At 35.1% G+C, this 24,523-nt stretch overlaps 1 protein-coding gene across 1 annotated transcript in view; it reads left to right on the forward strand.

Annotated features, from left to right (window-relative positions):
• Positions 1-24,523, forward strand: part of KLRG1 (killer cell lectin like receptor G1) — a 42,560-nt gene that overhangs the window by 3,184 nt on the left and 14,853 nt on the right. The window contains exon 3 of the mRNA XM_023643107.2: positions 21,839-21,889. Coding sequence (XP_023498875.1) covers positions 21,839-21,889 — 51 coding nt within the window. The remainder of the gene's footprint in view (positions 1-21,838; positions 21,890-24,523) is intronic.

Consider the following 24,523-nt stretch of genomic DNA (forward strand, 5'->3'; position numbering starts at 1 on the left):
TCTAACCACCTTTGGGTTTCATATTTTTATGGGGCTCCTGTACATCTGAAATTAAATTTGATTTTCTCCTGTTAATCTGTCTTATGTCAATTTAATTATCAGAGCAGCCAAAGGACCTAGAAGGGTAGAAGGAAAATTTAATCCTCCGCTATAGTAGTTTCTCAGTCCTGTTGTGCATGTATTCAATTTGCCGTCTTGAACCAGTTTTCAATTTTGAACTTTTGTTGATGCCTGCCTTTTATTTATTTATTTTTTGAGGAAGATTAGCCCTGAGCTAACATCTGCTGCCAATCCTCCTCTTTTGCTGAGGAAGACTGGCCCTGCGCTAACACCCATGCCCATCTTCCTCTACTTTATTTGTGGGACGCCTACCACAGCATGGCTTGCCAAGTGGTGCTGTGTCTGTACCCGGGATCCGATCTGGTGAACTCCGGGGCACTGAAGCAGAACGTGTACACTTAACTGCTGCGCCACTGGGCCAGCCCCAATGCCTTCCTTTTAAAATGATCACATTTAACATTTCAAGGATTAAATGTATTTGTTGTTTTTGATAACTTTCAATTTTAATGTAATTTAACGTTTTTAGGAAAGATGCAAGAATAGTACGAAGAACTCCCACATACACTCTACCTAGATTCACCAGTTGTTTACATAGTGTCCCACTTGCTTTATTAGTCTCTCTCTCCCCTCTTCTCTACACACACACACACACACACACACACACTAGTTTATTTTGAACAATTTGAGAGTAATTTCCCCATTACCATGAAGTACATCAATTTGTATTTCCTAAGAATAAGGACATTCTCCTACATTACGACAGTATAATTACAGAATTAGGAACTAGAACATTGATCCAATGTTATTATCTAATCAATAGTCCATATTCAAAATTTCACCAGTTGTCCCAATAAATATTCTTTATAATTACTTCCTGTTCCCCAAACGCAGAAGCCAAGCCACAGTCATGCATTGTAGTTAGTTGTAATTTTTCTTTATCTTATTTGACCTTGAAATTTTGAAAAGTACGTGTCACTTATTTTGCAGAATGTCGCTCCTTTTGTGTTTGTCTGATGCTTCCTCATGATTATATTTAGGTAATTTTTGATAGAACTAAGAGAGAAATGATGTGTCCCAATCTCTGTCAGGATCCAATCAGGAGACAGGTACCACACCAGTGATTTTAAAGAAAAAGTTTGTATAAAGAATTGTTTTGTAGTAAAAAATAATTAATTAGTAAAAGGGGTTAAAGAGGACTCTACGTTATACAGACGCAGCAACTACAAAGTGCAGCTCTTACCTCTAGGGCTAAGAGTTCCTTCTTAGAAACTTAAAGGATGTACTCCCTTCCCCAACCACAGGGTAGAGATTCAGACCTTTGAAGAAAGGGTGTGGTTCCTGTCACAGGAACATGCAGCCCACTGATGAATTGACAGAAAAATTGGTGGAGGGTGTGGGTGACTGTTGAACTGCCAGTGGGGGCCTCTACAGTGACTCCTTTGTCCTTTTGACATGTCCCCATCATTTTTTTGGCAATTCTTTTTTTTTTAAAGATTTTTTTTTTCCTTTTTCTCCCCAAAGCCCCCCAGTACATAGTTGTATATTCTTCCTAGTGGGTCCTTCTAGTTGTGGCATGTGGGACGCTGCGTCAGCGTGGTTTGATGAGCAGTGCCATGTCCGCGCCCAGGATTTGAACCAACGAAACACTGGGCCACCTGTAGCAGAGTGTGCGAACTTAACCACTCAGCCACAGGGCCAGCCCGCAGCAATTCTTTACCTTTGGGCACATAGATGTTCCATGTTTATCTTCTACTTCTCTTAGCCTACAATCAGTCATTTTTCTAAGGGGGCCTGGTTCCTTTTAGTGGAGAATGGAATGGAGCAACCAGAAACTGATTACAAGGTGTGTTTTTTGCTACTTGTGTGTCACTGCTTTGGTTCCTCTCAGCAGACAGTTAGGAAATCTATGCATCTTTCCAAGAGTGAGACACCAGGCTCTCATTATACCCAATATGTTTACACATTTGTTCACACAAGAAAACACAGAAAGTAGTTTTATAACTGATAAACCATATCGTTGTATAAAACTAGCCTGCTAATTAGAATTCAATATTTCTTTAAAGTTCCATTTTTGTTGTTGAGGTAAAATTTATAAATCACGAGATACACAACGATTAAGTGTACAAGTCAATGAATCTTGACAAATGCGTCATAAGTGTAACCTCTCTGTAATCACGATTTAGATTTTCCTCACCCAAGAAAATTTCCTCATGCCCCTTTCCAGTCATTTCTCCGAGCCCTAGAGGCAACTATTGCTCTGAAATTTTCAGCATAGATTAGTTTTGCCTATTCTAGAATTTCTTATAAAATTGAATCACATGCTACATTTGGTTTCTTTCACTCAATATATCTGTGAGATTCTGTTGTTGCATATATCAGTAGCAGGGTTTTTTTTGGGCTGGATAGTATTATATTATATGAATATTTCATACTTGTTTATCTGTTCTTTTGATGGGCATTTGTGTTGTATATATGTTATCTATAAAACTAAGAAGCTTTATATGTATATATTTATTTTTGGTGAGGAAGATTGGTCCTGAGCTAACCTCCATTGCCAATTTTGCTTTTTTTGCTTGAGGGAGATTGTCCCTGAGCTAACGTCTGTTCCAGTCTTCCTTTATTTTGTATGTGGGATGCTGCCACAGCATGGCTTGATGTGTGGTGTGTAGGTGTATGCCTGGGATCCAAATGCAGGAACCCCAGGCTGCCAAAGTGGAGCACATGAATTTAACCACTACGCCACTGGGCCAGCCCCTATAATTTTAGCTTTTATGTTTGTGTCTGTAATCAATTTTGAATTAATTTTTGTATATAATTGAGTTAGAGTTGTGGTCAGTTTTTTTTCTACATGGAAACATGGTTCTTCCACATAGAAATAGAGTTCTTTGCTGACTTCTTTCTCCCTTAAATTGCTTTGAAGCTTTGCTGAAAATCAATTAACTGTGTAAATGTAGTTCCATTTATGGATTTAATTCTGTTCCATTGATCTTTGTTAGTTATGCCAACAACACATTGTCTTGATTCCTCTAGTTTTACTGTAAGTCTTGAAGTAAGATAGTATAAGTCTTCCTTGTTTTCTCAAGATTGTTTTGGCTTTTCTAGGTCCTTTGCATTTCCGTATATATTTTAGAATCAACTTATCAATTTCTGTTTAAAAAATCCTGCTGAGATTATAATTGGGTTGAATGTGAATCTGAAGATAAATTTGGGGAAAATTGACATTTCAACAAGGTTGAATTTTACAATCCGTGGACAGGATACACTCTTTATTTAGGTCTTATCTAATTTCTTTCAGCAATGTTTTATAGTTTTCAGTGTAGAGGTCTTACATGTCATTTGATACATTTATTCCCAAGTACTTATATTTTTTGATGCTTTTATAAATGAAATTATTGTGAAAAACTTATTATACAAATGTTTGCTAGTAGTATATAGAAATACAATTGATTTTTGTATTTTGACAGTATATCCTGTAACCTTGCTGTTTACTTATTTTGGCAGTTGCTTCTTTCAGATTTCTGCTTCTGGTCATGATGGTGTAACTGGGATTGGATTTATTCTCTCATCTTAAACAATTAGAAAACTGCAAAATATTTCAAACAGTGGTTTTCAGATACTAGACAATAGGCAGCACAGGACAGTAATTCCTGAGAGAAGGGAAATAAATAAGGTGAGCCCTGCAATTGCCCTTTCTTACTAATTCTTGACAAAAATAAGCCTCAAAAGGATCAAACTGATACCAAGTAACTTAACTGTGTCCAGTAACAAAAGCCAACAACTTTTAAAAGCACACAGCACCATCTGGCACCAACAGTGTAAAATTTATAATGTCTGGCATCCAGCAAAAGATTACCAGGCATGCAAAGAAGGAGGCAAATATGAACTATAACCAGGAGAAAAATCAATCAATACAAACTGTCCCAGAAATGACAAAGATGAGAGAATTCACAGAAAGGATGTTAAAATAGCTATTATAAGTACACTCCTTATGTTCAGAAGATAGAGGAAAATTGAACATGATGAAGAGAAAAATACAAGATATTTAAAAAACTCCCCAAATCATGCTTCTAGAAATGAGAAATACAATATCTGAAATGGTACAATGAAAATATACTGGCTGGAGTCAACAGTAGATTAGAAACTGCAGAAGGAAAGATTAGTTAACTGGAAGACATGTTACTAGAAAAATTCAAAGTAAACACATGGAGAAAAAAGACCCCTGTCTCCCCCTAAAAAAGCCCAGAGCTTCAGTTACCTATGGTATAACATCAAGCAATCTAACATACTTAAGTTAAAGTTTCAGAAAGAGGACATAAAATATATTTGCCACAATTTTTCAAAATTTAATGAAAACTATAAATTCATAAGTCAAAGATGCTCCATGAACATCAAGCAGAAGAAATGAAGAAAAGTACACCAAGATACATTATTATCAAGCTGCTGAAAAGCAGTGACAAAGAGAACATCTTAAAAGCAGCCAAAGGGAAAAATACGCAGCGGCGTATTTCACATCAGCAACTATGAAAGCCAGGTGAAATGAGATACTTTTAAAGTACTATTTTAGGGATGGGAAAAACCTGTCAATGTAGAATTCTATACATATAAAAGTACCTTTAAAAAATAAAGACAAACTAAAATTTTTTTCAGATGAACAAAAGCTGAGGAATTATTGCAAGCAGACCACTAAAAGACATATTAAAGGAAGTTCTTCTGCCAGAAGGAAAATTATACCAAGTGGAAGTTTGGATTTATACAAGGGCATGAAGAACATTAGAAATGATAAATATGTGTATAAATATAAAATAGTTTTGTTCTAATTTTAAAAGATATCTTTAAAAGATTAATGACTGATTAGAGGGAAAATATTAAAATCTATTGTGGAATTTGTACCATATGTAGAAATAAAATGTATGATCGTGGCCAGGGAGAGGGAGAGGAAGCATGCTCTCGTAAGGGTCACTTGATGTACATGAAGTAGGATGGTACTATTTAAAGGAAGAACATGATTAAAGATGTATAATGGAAACCCTAGAACAATCAAAAAAAAAAAAAAGAAAAGGGAAAAAAAGAAGGAATAAGGAAAGGAGGAAATGAGGAAAGAGAAAGATATCAATGACAAGCCAATAAGGGAGGTACAATGGAATCATAAAAGACGTTCAGTTAAAAAAATCAGGAAAATAGGGAAAAATGAACAAAGAAAGTCAAACACATAGAAAATAAATCTCAAGATGGTAGATATAAATCCACCTACAATGATAATCACCTTATCTAAAATGGCCTAAATACTCCAATTAAAGAGCAGAGGTTGTCAGATTAGATTAAAAAAAAGTAAGACCCAAGTATATGCTGTCTACAAAAACAAAAGAGTAAAAGGATGGAAGTACTTTCCATGGAAATACCATGCAAACACGAATCCAAAGAAAGCTAGAATGCCTATCTTATCTAGGCAAAGTAGATTTCAGAACAAGGAATATTGCCAGGGATAAAGAGGGACATTGCAGAAGGATAAAAGAGTCAGATCGTCAAGAGGACATGTGTTTCTACCCAATAGCTTCAAAATACATGAGGGAATATCTGAGAGAACTCGAGAGAAAAAGACAAATCCACAATTATAGTTGGAGATTTCAATATCCTCCACTCATAATTAACATAGTCAGAAAATCTGCAACGACGTAGGAGACTTGAACAACACTATCAACTAACTTGACTAATTGACATTAATATAGCACTTCAACCAACAAATGCAGAATGTATACTCTTACAAGTACACACAGACTGTTACCAAGATAACACATATTCTGAGTTATAATACAAGTTTTAATAAATGTAAAAGAATTGAAATTATACAATGTATATTCTCTGACCAAAACAGAGTTAAACTAGACATCTTAATGAAAAGACATGTGGAAAATCCCCAAATATTTGAAAATTGAGCAGCAAATTTTCTATAACCCATGGGTCAAAGAAGAAATCATGAGGTAAATTACAAAATATTTTGAATTGAATGAAAATGAAAATATATCAACCATTGAGGACATTGAGGAATGTAGGGTTAGAGACAAGTTTATAGCATTTGCTTATTTTGGAAAAGAATGGTCTCAAATCAGTGACCTATGCTTTCACATTGAGAAACTAGAAGAGTATATTAAAACCGAAGTAAGCAAAAGGAAGGCTCTAATAAAGATGCACACGAAATCAGTAGAATAGAAAACAGAAAAACAACAGAGAAAATGAAGCCCAAATCTGGTTTTTGAAGTGATCAATAAAATTGATAAACATCTAGACAAACTGATTAGAGGGAAGGCACAAAGTTCCAGTATCGGGAATCAGAGAGGTGAGATCGTTATAGATCCTCCAGACATTAGAAGGACAATAAAGTAATAGGAACAATTTTATGCCAGTCAATTTGACAACTTAGATCAATGGTCAGTAAAGTATAGTCTGTGGGCCAAATCTGGCTTGCCACCTGTTTTGTGAATAAAGTTTTATTGGAACACGATCACACTTATTGGTTTACTCTTATCTGTGGCTGCTTTTGTATGGCAATGGCAGGGTTGAGCAGTTGTGAGGTTGTATTGTCAGAAAAGCCTGAGATGTTTACTATGTGGCCTTTTACAGAAAAAGTTTGCTGATGAAAAGAACAAATTCATTGAAAGACACTAACTACTGTTGAGAAAAGACAGATAACCTGAAATTGAATTTGTAGTAAAACCTTCCCACCAAGAAAACTTGGGGCCCAGATGGCTTCACTGGTAAGTTCTACTTTCTTTTGATATTTTATTTATTTTCCTGTCTAAAACTTTTAGTACAATGTTGAATAGAAATGGTAAAATTAGATATCCTTGTCTTGTTCCTGATCTTATTGGATAACATTCAATATTTCACCTAAAGTATGCTATTAGTGTAGGTTTTTTGTAGAAGACACCATCAGGTTGAAAATATTTCCTTTTATTCTTTTGCTGATCATCTTTCTTTTGATGGCTTTTGAATTTTTTCAATGCTTTCTTTCTGCTTCAGATGGCATGATTATAAAATCAAAGTAATTGATTTTAGAATGTTAAACCAACATTGCATTTCTGGGATAAGCCACACTTTGTCATGATGAATTATCTCTTCTATGTTTTTCTGAATTTGATTTGCTGAGATTTGTTTTTTTTTTAAGATTTTGATGTTTATATTCATGAAGGTTGGGGTCTGTAATTTTGTTTTCTTGTAATTCTTTGGCAGATTTTATATCAGGGTCATGATGGCCTCCTAAAAAATGTTGGAGAATGTACTTTTATTTTCTATTTTCTGAAGGAATTGTGTTATAGTTTGATACAATATGCTATTGAAGTCATCTGAGCATGCAGCTTTCTTAATGGGAAGGTTTATATTAACAAATTCAATTTCTTCATTGGAAAGAGAACTATTCAGAAATTTCTGTTTCTTCTTGTGTCAGTCTGGTAAATTGTGTTTTTCAAGGAATTTTTCCATTTTATCTAAATTGTTAAATTTATTGGCATACAGATTTAATATTCCCTTATTATCTTCTTTGTTTTATTTTTTAATTTTTATTTATTTGTTATTGAGGTAACATTGGTTGAGAACATTATAACCTTATTATCCTTTTTTGTTTTTTTACTTTTTAAAAATCATCTTTATTGAGGTATATTTACATATGAGCAAATTCACCAATTTTAACACTTAAAATTGTACACTACAAATGTCCGGTAGTGTAACGATGACCACATTCATAATATAGAACATTTACATCATTCCAACAAGTACCTCATGCCCCTCCAAAGTGAATCCATGCCCCTCACCCCCAATCCCCAGCTCCTGGCAACCACTAACTTGTTTTATGTCACTGTACTTTTCCCTTTTCTAGACCTTCATATAAATGAAATTGTGCAATACAGAGTTTTTGTGTCTGGCTACTCTCACTTAGTGAACGCTTTTTTAAAAATTGAGGTCATAATAGTTTATAATGTTGTGAAATCTCAGTTGTACGTTCTTATTTGTCAGTCACCATGTATCTGTGCCCCTTCACCCCTTTTGCCCATCCCCAACCCCCTTCCCCTCTAGTAACCACTAAGATGTTCTCTTTGTCCATGTGTTAGTTTATCTTCCACATAGGAGTGAAATCATACGGTGTTTGTCTGTCTCTGTCTGGCTTATTTCGCTTAACATAATATCCTCAAGGTCCATCCGTGTTGTTGCAAATGGGATGATTTTGTCTTTTTGAATGGTTGAGTAGTATTCCATTATATATATATACACCACATCTTTATCCACTCCTCAGTTGATGGGTACTTGGGTTGCTTCCACTTCTTGGCTATAGTGAATAATGCTGTGGTGAACATAGCAGTGCACAAGTCTCTTTGAATTGTTCATTTCAAGTTCTTTGGATAGATACTCAGTAGTGGGATAGCTGGGTCATATGATATTTCTATTTTTAATTTTTTGATAAATCTCCGTACTGTTTTCTGTAGTGACTGCACCAGTTTGCATTCCCACCAGCAGTGTAGGAGGGTTCCCTTTTCTCTACATACTCTCCAAATTTGTTATTTTTTGTCTGGGTGATTATAGCCATTTTAAAGGGTGTAAGGTTAGTGTAGTTTTATTTTATTTTTTTTAAAAGACTGGCACCTGAGCTACATCTGTTGCCAATATTTTCTTTTCCTTTTTCTTCCCAAAGCCCCCTAGTACATAGTTGTATATTGTAGTTGTAGGTCCTTCTAGTTGTGGCATGTGGGATGCCACCTCAGCATGGCTTGATGAGTGGTGCCATGTCTGCACCCAGAATCCGAACCTGCAAAACCCTGGGCTGCCAAACCTGAGCACGTGAACTTAACCACTTGGCCATGGGGCTGACCCCTTTATTCTAGTTTTTTTTTGAGGAAGATTAGCCCTGAGCTAACATCTGTTGCCAATTCTCCTTTTTTTTTTTTTGCTGAGGGAGACTAGCCCTGAGCTAACATCTGTGCCCATCTTCCTCTACTTTATGTGTGGGACACCTACCATAGCATGGCTTACCAAGCAGTGCCACGTCTCCACCTGGGATCTGAACTGGTGAACCCCGGGCCGCTGAAATGGAATGTGTGAACTTAACTGCTATGCCACGAGGCCAGCCCCTCAATCTCTTTAGTTGTGATTGGTCTATTCAGATTCTCTTTATCTTCTTGTCAGTTTTGGGAGGCTATATGAGTCTAAGAATTTGTTGATTTCTTCAAGATTGTCCAATTTGTTGGCATATAGTTTTCCAGAGTAGTCTCTTATAATCCTTTGTATCTCTGTGGTATCTGTTGTAATTTCTCCTGTTTCATTTCTAATTTTATTTACTTGAGACTTCTCTCTTTTTGTCTTAGTCTGGTAAGGGTTTGTCAGTTTGTTTATCTGCTTAAACAACCAGGTCTTTGTTTCATTGATCTTTTCTACCGTTGTTTGTGTTTCATTTTCATTTATTTCTGCTCTAATTTTTATTATTTCCCTCCTTCTGCTGACTTTGGGCTTTGTTTGTACTTCTTTTTCTAATTCTGTTAGGTGTAGTTTAAGATGGTTTATTGGAGATTTTTCTTGTTTGTTAAGGTGTGCCAGTATTGCTATGAATTTCCCTCTTAGGACTGCTTTTGCTGCATCCCATATGAATTGATATGGTGTATTTTCGTTCTTATTTGTCTCCAGATAGTTTTTGATTTCTCCTTTAATTTCTTCAATGATCCATTTGTTGTTCAATAGCATGTTGTTTAGTCTCCCCATGGTTGTCACCTTCCCAGCTTTGTCTTGTAGTTGATTTCTAGTTTCATAGCATTATATTGGAAAACATACTTGATATGATTTCAGTCTTCCAAAATTTATTGAGACTTTCCTTGTTTCCCAATATGTGATCTGTCCTTGAGAATGTTCCATGTGCATTTGAGAAAAATGTGTTCTGTTGATTTTGGATGGAGTGTTCTCTATATATCTATTAAGTCCATCTGGTCTAGGTTTTCATTTAAATCCACTATTTCCTTGTTGACCTTCTGTTTGGATGATCTATCCTTTGATGTAAGTGGGGTGTTAAGGTCCCCTACTATTGTTGTGTTGTCATTAATATCTTATTTTACATTTGTTATTAATTGCTTTGTATAATTTGGTACTCCTGTGTTGGGTGCATATATATTTATAAGTGTGATGTCTCCTGGGTGGGATGTCCCTTATATCATTATATACTGCCCCTCTTTGTCTTTCATTACCTATTTTATCTTGAAGTCTCCTTTGTCTGATATAAGTATGGCAACACTTGCTTTTGTTTGCTGTTACCTTGGAGTATTGTCTTCCATTCCTTCATTCTGAGCCTGTGTTTGTCTTTAGAGCTGAGATGTGTTTCCTGGAGGCAACATATTGTTGGGTCTTGTTTTTTTAATCCATCTAGCCATGCTGTTCTTTTGATTGGAGAATTCAATCTTTTTACATTTAGAGTGATTATGATATATGGGGGCTTAATGCTGCCATTTTATTGCTCATTTTCTGGTTCTTCTGCATTTCCTTTGTTTCTCATCCCATATGTTTTGGCCTACCAATTCAGTTTGGTAGTTCTCTATGATGATTTTCTTAGTTTTCTCTTTATTTATTGTTTGTGTCTCTGTTCTCATACTTTGTTTAGTGGTTACCGTAAAGTTTGTATAAAAAATCTTGTAGGTCAGTTAGTCCATTTTCTGATAACCTTTTATTTCCTTAGCCTAAGCCGATTCCACCTTCTTCCTCTTCCCCTTCTAAGTTATTATTGTCACAACTTATTCCATCTTGTATTTTGAGTTTGTGGTTAAAATGATTAGATTACATTTATTTTTGATGTTTTCCTTCCCTTTATCTGTAATGTTATAATTGTTTGCTAACTTGTTCTGATGGAGAGCTGCAATTTTCTGATTTTGCTTACCTATTTATCTCCTTGCTCAAAGCTTCATAAACACTCTTTTTTTTCCTGGTATTAGGTCCTTCTTGAGCATTTCTTGTAGGGGGCTCTTGTGGTGATGAATCTCTTAGCTTTTGTTTATCTGGGGAAGGTTTTATTCCTTCATCATATCTGAAGGATATTTTCACTGGATAGAGTATTGTTGGCTGAAAGTTTTTGTCTTTCAGAATTTTGAATATGTCATACCACTCTCTCCTAGCCTGTAAGATTTCTGCTGAGAAATCCCCTGAAAGCCTAATAGAAGTTCCTTGGTAAGTTATTTTCTTCTGCCTTGCTGCCCTTAATATTTTTTCTTTGTCATTGACTTTTGCCAGCTTTACTACTATATGCCTTTGAGAGGGTCTTTTTACATTTATGTAATTCGGAGATCTATTAGCTTCTTTCACTTGTATTTCCATCTTCTTCCCCAGGTTTGGGAAGTTCTCAGCTATTATTTCTTTGAAAAAGCTTTCTGCTCTGTATAATTCCTATAATCCTTATGTTGCATTTCCTGATTGACTTGGATATTTCTCAGAGAATTTCTTAATTTCTTTTTAGTCTTAGTTCTCTCCCCTCCTCCATCTGAAGCATTTCTACATTTCTGTCCTCTAGACTGCTAATTCTTTCCTCCATAGTATCAGCTCTGTTTCAAGGAGTCCAGATTTTTCTTTATCTCATCCATTGTGCTTTTCATCTCCAACATTTCTGATTGGTTTTTCTTTACAGTTTCAATCTCTTTTGTGAAGAAATTCCTGATTTCATTGAACTATCTGTTTGTATTTCCTTTAACTCATTGAGTTTTCTTATGATAGGTATTTTGAATTCTCTGTCATTTAGATTATGAATTTTTGTGCCTTCAAATTTCTGGGTGCTTGTCATTTTCCTTTGGGTCTTGAGTATTAAAATATTTTTTCATATTGTTTGATGAATTTGTGCCTCTGCATAGTGATAGTATTTGGTCACAGCTTCCACCTGATGCCACTGGGTAGGGGTCAAGAGCTGTGTATTCTGAGCCTGCTGTGACCCTGGCTCCCTCACTCACAGCTGCTGCTTTTCTGTTGTTTGCTTGGGTGCTCTGGCCAACTGGCTGAGCTGGAGCACCAGGTAGGAGGAGGGGCACTTTCTTTCACTTGTGCAGTCCTGGGGGACCCTTGCTCCACCCTTGGTGTCTGCTCTCCCATGGTGCCGGCTTGATGAAGACACCCTGGAAATACCTTAGCCACCTCTTTTTGGGGTTTTACCAAGGGCAGTGAGGGAACTTGGAGAGCAAAGGTGTTCTCATGGAGGGCTGCCCCTCCCCCCCTCCTCTCAGAGACAGGCGCAGTAAAGTGTCTTGGGTTTCTGCCTTTAGGGAGGGAGGGGAGATCCCCTTACCTCCTTCCAGCACCTCCACCTTCAAAAGTATGGTTGTGTGGATCTCTCAGACATCTTTTGTGTTGTGTGGATGTCCTCTGTTGTTATACGAACACTCTTTTTGTTGTTTCTTAGTGGGGAGAGTCTAAGGGGAGAGCTCACTCCACCATGATGCTGACATCAGTGCCCCTTATTATCCTTTTAATGTCTTTAAAATCTATAGTGATATATCCTCTTCATTCTTGATATTCATAATTTGTGTTCTCTGTTTTTTGATCAGTCTTGTTAGAAATTTATCAGTCAATAATCTTATCATAGAACCAAATTTTGGCTGTGTTAATTTCTCTATTGCTTTTTTTCCCTTTTATTGTTTTCATGTTTTTAAATTCTGGCCTTTCTTCTGCTTACTTTGGTTTTAATTTGCTCTTCTTTTTCTGTCTTCTTAAATTAGAAACTTAGGCTATTTATTTAAAATCTTTCTTCCTTTGTATTCATTTAAAGCTATAACATTCCCTCTAAGCTACTGTTTTACAAATTTTTATATTATAGTTTTGTAACCATTCAGTTTGACATATTTTCTAATTTTGTTTATTATTTCTTCTTTGACCCATGAATTATTTAGAAGTATGTGTGTGTGTGTGTTTTTTTTTCAGGCGTACAAAAAGTCATCTTAATTATTCTAATAGAACTTTTTTTTTGTCTTTTCCCCTTTTTAAATTATCTTTGTTGTTATGTCAATGAAAAAGGCTCAGGTTAGTACCAGTGAGTTTCTGAAACGTCTTGCCTCTCTAATGCTTTCTTTTTTCTTGTTTTTATTTTTAATAATTGAGACATAATCGACATATAACATTGTATTAGTTTTGGATGTACAACATAATGATTTGATATATATATATACATTTTGAAATGATTACCACAATAAGTTTGGTTAACCTCTATCACCATACAGTTACAATTTTTTTCTTGTGATAACTTTTGAGATTTACTCTCTTAGCAACTTGCAAATATGCAATACAGTATTATTAACTGTAGTCACCATTCTGCACCTTACATCCCCAGGACTTATTCATCTTATAACTGGAAGTTTGTACCTTTTGACCACCTTCATCTTTCTCCCTCACCCCAAACCCTGCCTCTGGCAACCATGAATCTATTTTCTCTATGAGTTTGTTTTTTTTTTGTTTCCACATGTAAGTGAGATCATACAGTATTTGTCTTTCTCTGTCTGACTTATTTCACATAGCATAATGCCCTCAAGGTCCACCCATGTTGTCACAAATGGCAGTATTTCTTTCTTTTTTTTATGACTGAATAATATTACATTGTGTCTCTCTATCTGTCTGTCCATCTGTAAATACATTTCCTTTACACTACATTTCCTTTATACATTCATCTATTGATAGACATTTAGATTGTTTCCATGTGTTGGCTACTGAAAATAATGCTGCAATGAATGTGAGGGTTGCAGATTTTTTTTGATATAGTGATTTTGTTTTCTTCAGATAAATACTCAGAAATGGAATTGCTAGATCACATCATAATTCTATTATAATTTTTTGAGGAACTTCCTTACTGTTTTCCATAGTGGCTGCACCAATTTACATTCCCACCAATAGTGCACAAAGGTTTACTTTCTCTACATCCTCTCCAACACTTGTTATTTCTTGTTTTATTGATAATAGTCATTGTAAAAGATGTGAGGTGCTATCTCATTGTGGTTTTTATTTGTATTTCCCTGATGATTATGTATGTGCTTTAATTTTCAAATATTTAGGAATTTTCTAGGTTTTTTCTTGTTATTGATTCCACTGTGGTCATAAAACATATCTTTAAGATTTTAATATATTGAAATTTATTAAAACTTGTATTATTACCCAATATATAATTTATGTGGTGAACATCCTACTTATTCTTGAAAGGCTTGTTTACTCTGTTATTTTTTAATGTCATTGTGTTGAGTAAATTTCAATTAGGCCAAGGTGGTTGGTACTATTCTTTAGATCTTTTATATTCTTACTGATTTTTTTTTGGTCTCATCGTCTTATCAGTTACTGAGAAAGGAGTGTTTAAATCTTCAACTATGATTATTGATTTGTTTATTTCTCCCTTTAATTCTGTCACTTTTTGCTTCATGTTTTGAAGTTCTGTTATTAAGTGCATACTCATTTACGTTGTTGTGTATGCTTGATGCTGTGCTTCATATAATTATGACATATACCTCTTTAGTCTTGTCAATTTTTTCTTATATTAATATAACCACTTGTGGTAGGCTGAATAATATCTGCCTCCCTGGCCAAATATGTCCATGTCCTAATGCTTGGGACCTGTGAATATGTTACCTTATATGGCAAAAGAGACTTTGTAGATATGATTAAATTAAGAATCCTGCCATGGAGAGATTGTGTTGGATTTCCAGGGGGGTCCACTGTGATCACAGCCATCCTTATAAGAGGGAGGCAGCAGACTCAAAGTCAGAAAAAGGAGATATGATGGTACAAACAGATTGGGGTCATGTACTTGGAAGATGGAGGAAGGGGGTCACAAGCCAAGGAATTCAGGCAGCCTCTAGAAGCAGGAAAAATCAAGGAAATGGATTCTTTTCTGAAGTCTCCAGAAGGAAGGCAGTCTTCCAACAGCTTTATTTTAAACTTCTGGCCCCCAGAACTGTAAGAGAATAAACGTACATTGTTTTAAGCCACTATATTTGTGGTAATTTGTCACGGCAACAATAATAAACTAATACAATGCTCCAGGGTTTTTTGTTTACTGTTCACATGGTATATCTTTTTCCATACTTTCTTTCGATGTATTTGTGTCATTATATTTAAAGTGCATGCATTATGCACAGCATACAGTTGGTTTAGGCTTTTTTTGTCTAGTGTTACAATCTCTGTCACTTCTTTGATATGTTTAGTCCATTTATGATAAATTCAATTATTGATACGGTAGACTTTAGGTCTATCATTTTGCTGTTTGTTTATAATTTGCCTTATATGTTTTTTTTTTCTTTGTTCTTTCTTTCAAAGAAACTAAGGGGATAAAAGAAAATAAGCACAATCTTTTATATGTACCTATATATTTACCATATCTGCTCTTCTTCAATCCTACAGATATAAGTTTTCATTTTGTGACATTTGTTTTCAGTATGAAGAGCTTCTTTTGGCATTTCTTGTAGTGCTGGACTGCTTATGACAAGTTCTCTGTTTTCTTTACTATGAAATTGTTTTTGTTTTCCCTCTTCATTTTTGATGGATGTTTTTGCTGGATATGGAATTCTGGATTGGTAGTATTATTCCCTCCAGCTTTATTGAGATGTAATTGACATATAACATTGTGTAAACTTAAGGGGTATAATGTGATGATTTGATACACATATATATTGTGAAATGATTACCACAATAATGTTAGTTATCACATCTATCACCTCACGTAGTTACTTTCTTTTTTTGTGTGTGGCAAGAACATTTAAGTTTACTCTTAGCAAATTTTAAGTATACAATGAAGTATTGTTAACTATAGTCACTATGCTGTACATTAGATCCCCAGAACTTATTCCTCTTATAAATGAAAGTTTGTACCTTTTGACCCAACATCTCTCCATTTTCCCCACCCCCTTGCTCCTGGCAGCCACCATTCTACTCTCTATTCCTATGAGTTTGCATTTTTTTTAGGTTCTACACATAAGTGTAGAATCTTTCTCTGTCTGACTTATCTCACTTAGCATAATGCCCTCAAGTTTCATCCATGTTGTCACAAATGGCGGGATTTCCTTCTTATGTCTGAATAATATGCTGTTGTATATATATATATATAAATATACATATATAAATATATATGTATATTTATAGTTTTATATGTACCATATTTTCTTTATCCATTCATCCATCGATGGGCACTTAGGTTATTTCCATGTCTTGGGTCTTGTGAATAATGCTGCAATAAGCATGGGGGTGTAGATATTTTTTTGAGATAGTGATTTCATTTCCTTTAGATACTTCCCCAGAAGTGGTATTGCTGGATCATATGGTAGTTCTATTTTTGTTTTTTTGAGGAATCTTCATACTGTTTTCCATAGTGTCTGTACTAATAGTGGTTTTCTTCTTCTATCTTTTTAAAAATGGCATTCCATTGTTTTTTTCCTTTTTGGTTTCTGATGAGAATTCAGTTATCATTCATGTCATTGTTCCCCTCTGTTAATGTGTTATTTTTCTCTGGCTGCTTGCAATATTTTCTCTTTATCTTTGTTTTTCAGCAGTTTTGTTTTAATGTTGTTAGGCATGATTTTCCTTCTATTTATCCTGATTGGGGTTTGTTGAGTTTCTGATATCTGTAAGGTTTATACTAAATTTGGGAAATATTTAATCATTAATTCTTTGAATTCTTCTCCTGCTCCATTATATTTCTCCTGTATTTCTGAGACTTTACTAACACTGCTTGATATTGTCCTACAGGTCATTGAGGCTATGTTCATTTTTTCTCCTGTTTTTCATGTTGGATAATTTCTAGCAATCTATTTTCACATTCACTGACGTTTTCTTCTGTCGTCCCCAATTTGTTGTTAATCCCATTCAGTTATTTTTTTAAAATTATGGATATTGTTCTTTTCTGTCTTAGAATATTCACGTAGTTCTTTTTTTTGTACTTTCTATTTCTCTGTTGAGTCTTTTTTTTAAATTCATTATGACTATATTTTTCCTCTATGTCTTTGAACATGTTTAGATAGTTATTAAAGTTTTTGTTTGCTAATTCCAACATTCATGTCATCTTAAGTTTCTTTTCTACTTACTGATTTTTCTCTGGTCTATGACCCACATTTGCTTATTTCTTTGCATTGTAATAACTTTTTAGTGTATACTGGACATTAAATATATTACGTTATAGGGAGTCTGCATTATGTTGTCATTCTTTTTTAAACAAAACTTTTATTTGGGAATAATTTCAGATTTATGGAAAAGTTTCAAAGATAGTATAGAGCATTCCTTCATACCCTCCATCCCATTTCCCTAATGGGAATTGGGAAATTAAATAATTTCTTAACATCTTAAATAATCATGGTACATTTGTGAAACCTAAGAAATAAACACTGCTATATTATTACTAGCTAAACTCCAGGTTTTCCTTGAATTTCGCTGGTTTCCCATTAATGTGCATTTTCTGTCCCAGGATCTGATGCAGGATACCACCTTGCATTTAGTCTTTGTATTTCCTTAGTCTTCTCTGGTCTGTGATACTTTGTCAGTATTTCCTTGTTTTTCTGACCTTGATATGTTTGAAGAGTACTGATTAGTTATTTAGGAGAATATCTCTCAATTTGAAGTTATCTGTTTTTTTTTCTCACATATAAACTGAGGTTATGGGTTTTGGTGAAATATTGGGGGTACATGATAACAACGAGACTTATCAGTGGTGGTTCACATGTTTAACTCTGTTCATGGGGTTGAGGTTGTGTTTTCGAGGTTTCTTCACTGTAAAGTTACTGTTTTCCCCTATCCATACATTATTCTTTGGAAGTAAGTCATTAAGGCTTGTTAATGTGTGATGAGAGGAGAATTAAGTTGCACATCATGAGGGGGGAATACTGCATATCTTAGGTGGAATTTCTGTAAGGAAGATTTATAAATTATCCCTCATTTATTTATTTATTCAATCATTTATTTAAATGAGTATGGATTCAGAGGAGTGACATCACCATGATGGCAGAGGAGGAGACCCTGGCCGCCATCCCCCCACAAAGAACAACTACATAGCTATCCACAAATGAAAATAGCTCTGGGAGATCTCAGGAGTTCACTTAAGAAGCGTCAGCAACACAGTAGAGCAAAAAACTTGCGAATAACCACACAAAAACGGTAGGAAGAGCAGTTTCATTTTGCCCACATCATTCCATTTTGTACGTATATATAGTCAACTAATTTCTGACAAGGGCATCAAGAGTATATGATGGGGAAGGGATAGTCTCTTAAATAAGTGATGTTAGGAAAATCGGATATCCACATGCGAAAGAATGAAATTGGACCCTTTTCTTACACCATGCACAAAAACAACCCAAAATGAATTAAAGACTTAAAAGTAAGACCACAAATTGTAAAACTCCTGGTAGAAAATATGTGGAAAAACCTCCTTGACATTGGTCTTGGCAATGATGTTTTGGAATGTACATAAAAAGCTCAGGCAACAAAAGCAACAAATAAAGAAGTGAGACTATATCAAATTAAACAGTTTCTGCACAGCAAAAGAAACAATCAACAAAATGAATGGGAATGCAAATTGGTATAGCCACTATGGAAAACAGTATGGAGGCCCCTCAAAAAATTAAAAATTGAAAATGAAAGAACAAAAATGTTCTTGCAATCCTACTTCTGGGTATATATCCAAAGGAAATAAAATCCCTATTTCATAGAGATATCTGCACTGCCATGTTCATTGCAGCATTATTTCTAGTAATATATATATAGAGAGAGAGCTCGATAGATCGATCGATCTATCTATTTATCTATCTATCTATAATAAAAAGTGGAAATCCTGCCATTTACAACCAGGACATTATCTAAGTGAAATAAGACAGACACAGAAGGACATATTTCACATGATTTCACTATGTGGAATAAAAAAAAAAGTCAAACTCATAGTAACAGAGAATAGAAAGGTCGTTACCAGAGGCTAGTGGGTGGAGGAAAAGGGCAGATGTTGATCAAATGATATATACTTTCGATTATAAGATGAATACATTCTGGAGACCTAATGCACAGCATGGTGATTATATTTAATAATTATCATATACTTGAAATTTGCTAAGAGAGTAGATTTCAAATCTTCTCACTACACATACAAAATAGTAAATACTGGAAGTGATGGTTATGTTAATTAGTTTGAGTGTGGTAATCATTTCACAGTGTATACTTATATCAAAACTTTATGTTGTACATCTTAAATATATTTTTTGTCAAAAATAAACAAATAAAAATGATTCAGTATGGATTCATAGATTTTTTTAAAATTCCTGGGTTATAATCCAGTACTATTATTTATTTTGTTGCTCTAATTGTTTAATTTATGGCCATTAGGAGCATTTTCAGGTTGGTTCCTGTGCCCTCCTGAAGTGCTCTCATGTGTTTTTGGTTTTGTTTTTGAGTACTTCCTTATTTTCTAGCACTAAGAGATTAAAAGGTGCTTCCAGGCTCATCTTGCACTTTTCCTCCCCGGCCCTAGAATTAGTCATTTCCTTGAGGAGCACTGATTCCTATGTTGCCTTCCTTTTTTTTTTCTTTTTTAAAACATCTTAACCATTTTTAGGTGTACAGTTCAGTGGTGTCAACTATTGTAATGGACTAAATATTTGTGTCCCCTCCCACCCTGACTTCCTATGTTGAAGCCCTAATCTCTAGTTTTGCTGTACTTTGAGATGGGGCCTCTAAGGAAGTAATTAAAGTTAAATGAAGTCATGGTGGTTGGGCCCTGATCTAATGGGATTAGTGTCCTTATAAGAAGAGATACCCAAGAGCTTGGTTGCTCTACCTCTTCCTGCACCCACGCACTAGGGAAAGGCCTTGTGAGACCAGAGTGAGAAGGCGGCTACTGCAACCCAAGGGGAGAGTTCTCATGAGACACCAATCCTGCAGGCGCCTTAATCTTGGACTTCCAGTGTTTCTGTTGTTTAAGCCACCCAGTCTATGGTATTTTCTTATGGCAGCCTAAGCAGACTAATGCAAGTATGGTCACATTTTCATTCGACCAATCTCCAGAAGTTGTTCATCTTGTAAAATTGAAACTCTATAACCCTTAAACAACTCCCCATTTTTCTCTCTCCCCAGCCTCTGGCAGCCACTATTCTATTTTCTGTTTCTGTGAATTTGACTACGTTAGATACCTTATGTAAGTGGAATCATAGAGTATTTGTCTTGTTGTAATGAGCTTATTTCATTTAGCATAATGTCTTCAAGGTTCATCCATGTGGTAGAATGTGACAGGATTTCCTTCCTTTTTAAGGCTGGATAATGTTCCATTGTAGGAATAGAACACATTTCGTTTATGTTGTCTTCCTTTTAAGGGCATCAAAATTTGTTCTCATAGGCTGCTAACTTACTGGTGGATCTTTTTTTTTTTTGTCAAACTTTGTTTCGTTTCTTTGTTCAAGCTGGTCAGCACTGCACCACCTCTGATCTCACTATTCAGCTGTCAGCCCTGCTGGGGCCACCTCAGCTAGGATGTGCAGAATCATGTCCTCTGTCTGTGCAGCCTAGCTCTTAGCCAGAGACCTATAGGGAATTCCCATGCAGTCTTCTGAACATCTCTCTCTGTGCAGCTCCCTCTTGTCACTTACCCTGCCCTGCAAATTCTAGCCACATAAGCAGCTTAAAACGTGGCTCTCTGCCTCCTCAGCTTAAGGAGACTGCTGCTCTGTTCAGGATTCATTGTGCCAGAAAGTGGCCCTAGGAAGAACACCAGGGTGATTGTAGCGCTCAGCTTTGAGTGTTCTGTTCTCTCAAGGATCACAGTGCTGTCTGTCTTTCTGTGCCTGAAAACAGTCCCCTCCTGTATTTTGTCATGTATAGTTTTTGGCTGGAGGTCAAAGTATCACTCTGCCGTGGCTGAAAACAGGACTTTATTAGTTTTTATTAATATGCTCTGCCTGTTTCTCTTCTATCTTTATACATTCTATTTTAGTGAACTTATCTGTTCTTAGAGTTTCAATTCCCTTTCTGTGTTCCTTACTTTAATTTTTTATTAACTTTTCTCCTATTAGAAATAAATTGCTAACACTTTAGTATGTACTTATTTCATTTGTTCCCCTTTATAGTTGTCTTTAAAAACAAGAGAATGAGGAGAGAACATGTATTGGACTTTCTGACACTGTGAAGGGTAAAGATTAGAGCACAGCTGGGAGAATGTTTGGGGGAACACAGGGATACAGCATATTCACAAAACATAGATCTGGGCAGTAGTTCATTTCTCCCATGATGCAAGGCACATGCAGCTGATAATCCATTTCTCTATCATGTATCACTACCCAAAAGGTCCAAGAAACAATGAAATCAGTCCCATTTTATGTGCATCTATTTTCTCAAAAAGAAACAAAGCAAATACAAAATCTGAGATAAATTCATAGCTAGGAACCACTCTCATTTTTATTCCGGTTTCCATAATTGAAATTGCTGGACTGAAGAGCAAATTTCCTTTCTCAATAGAATTAGGTGAGATGGGGAATCAATTTAATACGTATTTAATGAACATCTAGAGAATGTGATGAAGCAAAAAAAAATCACAATTTAGAATATTAATTTCTATAGGCAGTCCCAGAATTTGAATCATTTCCTGGAAGGTTGCTTCTGTTTTTGTCATGTTGGACCATTTTTTTTCAAACAAACCTTCAAGTTTCCTGCTAGCAGTTTAGAGATTGGGGTGTTTCCTGACTGACGCATGTCTCCTCACACTTCTATAATTTTACTCTTTTAACTGAACGTGAAAGATTTTAGATGGAAATGACTGACCATGCTATTTATTCCGTATTAGAGTTGTCTACTGAACGCCAAGCCCAGAATGACTCCAGACCACAGCCAAAAGGTGAGTTAACCAAGTTAGTATGGAAAACTGTGCATAGTGACCATAGGCTAAGGGATGAATGGGAGGTAGAATGAATTTGGTGTATAGGATGTAGAAAAATTGAGGGTAATTTGAGGAAATACTTGTGGTTCAGTTTAAAGTCTAGAGTTGGAGTATGAAAATTTGGTATATGGTGGAGGATCTGATCTTAGGTCTCAGGTAGATTCTTTTCTAACCATTTACCTCTATGATCTTATCTACGAAACCCAATCTAGGGCAATTCTGTTATTCTTTATTGCTCCTGAACTAAAGCAAGAACTTTGTTGGGAGAACTTTATCTCTTTAGTAATGCTTGGAGTAAACTCCTGCAAGTTACGTAAGCTCCATACGCTTTCTCTCTTTTTGCTACATAGCCTTATTATTATAATTTTTGGTTTCATTCTTTGAAAGCATTGCTATATAATTTGCTAAATCATTCCAGTGTACTTTGACATTTAGATTTATTTCTATTACTATAAATTATACAGCATTGGGAATTTTTATTTGTATATATTTTTCTTTCTTTTGGATTATATCTGTGCTAATTTTTAAGGAATAGAATTATTAAGTCAAAAGGAATGTACTTTTTTTTTTTTTAGGAAGATTGGCCTTGAGCTAACATCCAGGCCCATCTTCCTCTACTTTATATATGAGATGTCTGTCAAAGCATGGTTTGGTAAACATAGACCTGTGCCCCAGATCTGAACCGGCTAACCCTGGGGCACCTAAGCAGAGTGCACGACCTTAACCACTATGCAATAGGGCCAGCCCCATGAATGTACATTTTAAAGTATAAGTGCAAGGTCACACAACTGGAACTTGAGTATCATTATTTTGATTTCTAGGCAAGTGGCTTTTTGTTTATGTACAGTACATATTACACATTTTTTTATTCATTCTTACTCTAGGATGCTCTATTTGAGAATGGGGAAATGGATTGGAAACTTTAAAATGATATTAAAAATCTTTTTCAAAAGTATTACATGTTCATTATAGAAAATAGGGAAACTGTGAGAGCGGATATAAGAAAATAAAAATCACTAGTAATTTTACAACATGGCGATCATCAGCATCACTGTTTTTGTACATTTTTGCCTTTCTATGCTGACTCTACTGTATGTACACCACTAAGTGGCTTTTAGTATGTATATTTTTTAAGTAAATTAAAAACATTTAAAAAAATTTAACTTAATTGTTTGAATCAGATTGTCATTACACAAATACAATTATGTTTTGATACCTGTTTTCATTTTGCATATCTAAATCAACATTCATTTCATTAAATATTCTTCTATAGTATATATGTATTTTATGATGTCACTAGAAACCTAGTGTTTTTGAATTTATCAGTCCAAATATTTATCATGCAGAACTCTCTCATTTTAAAGGTATTTCTCACTATGAATTTCTTTCGAGAAGTTCAGAATGCGTCATAGATACCCGCACATATCTACAGGATGATTTATGTAAAATTTAAATAGGAAAGTGAGGCCCAAAGAGACAGAATCAATTTTCCAATTTCCAGATTAAAGATTACCAAATAAAGGATTAAAAATTAGAACTTAAATATCTTAGTTTACAGAGTTTTGCTCTTCACACATAACTCCTATGCTATCGGGGTATGAGACTGCTATGATTTGGAAATAAACATTTGGGTAAAAAAAAAATTTCCATTTTCCAAATAAAAAAAGTAGCATTCTTAGTTGTAGGTTTATGCAACGGAGTTAATATGAAGTAGTGTCCCATCCATAAACAATGGTATCAACCTAAACTCATTACTCTTCCAATAGTGACAGTTTACAAAGCACTTCTGAGATGTAGGTTATTTTATTTTCCTTTAAACTATATTTATTTAAATTTTGAATAGATTATATATCACATGGCTCAAAATTCAAAAGATACAAAAGAAAATAACTTAAAAAGTCTTCCTCCTCTCTCTGTCCCCATTGATTTATTTCCCCTCTGCAGAGTCAAACAGTGTTATCAGATTCTTGTGTATAGCATACGTTGTTCTGTAGAATGTTTTTTCCTTTAACTATATGTCTTGAAAGTACCTCAATATCTGTAAAAAAAGCATTTTTTTGGTTTTTTTCCCAACCTTTGTTAGAAGCTGCATATTCACTTTATGTATATATCAGAATGTATTTGATTGGTTTTTTATTGATGGACATTTAGGTTGAATTCAGTCTTTTCCTCCTACAAATATTGTTGCCATGAACAGCCTTATAAACACAACATTTTATACATATGTGAATATCTGTAGGAAACTTTTCAAAGGGAAACTCTGAGTCAAAGGGTAAATGCCTTTGCAATTTTGGTAGACATTGCCAAATCGTCCTCCAAAGAGGTTGTATCAATTTATATTCTCATCACTAAGGCATGAGACTGCGTAAGCCACATTTTCAAAGGAAAAAGTATCCTGAACTTGACAAATATAGTCTATTCCTTGATAAAGATGTGGGTGGCCACCCTAGGCTTTAAGGCAAATCTCTGACAAATCCAGGAAAGGAATCTTTAGGGCTGGGGTTCACTTCCCACTAGGCAAAATTACTTCAAGATCCCAGATCTCCTTCCCTAACTTTTCCTCCTTCAGCTTTCAGTCTGACTCAGAATTTT

Source organism: Equus caballus, chromosome 6, assembly GCF_041296265.1.
Source record: "Equus caballus isolate H_3958 breed thoroughbred chromosome 6, TB-T2T, whole genome shotgun sequence".
NCBI lineage: Eukaryota > Metazoa > Chordata > Mammalia > Perissodactyla > Equidae > Equus > Equus caballus.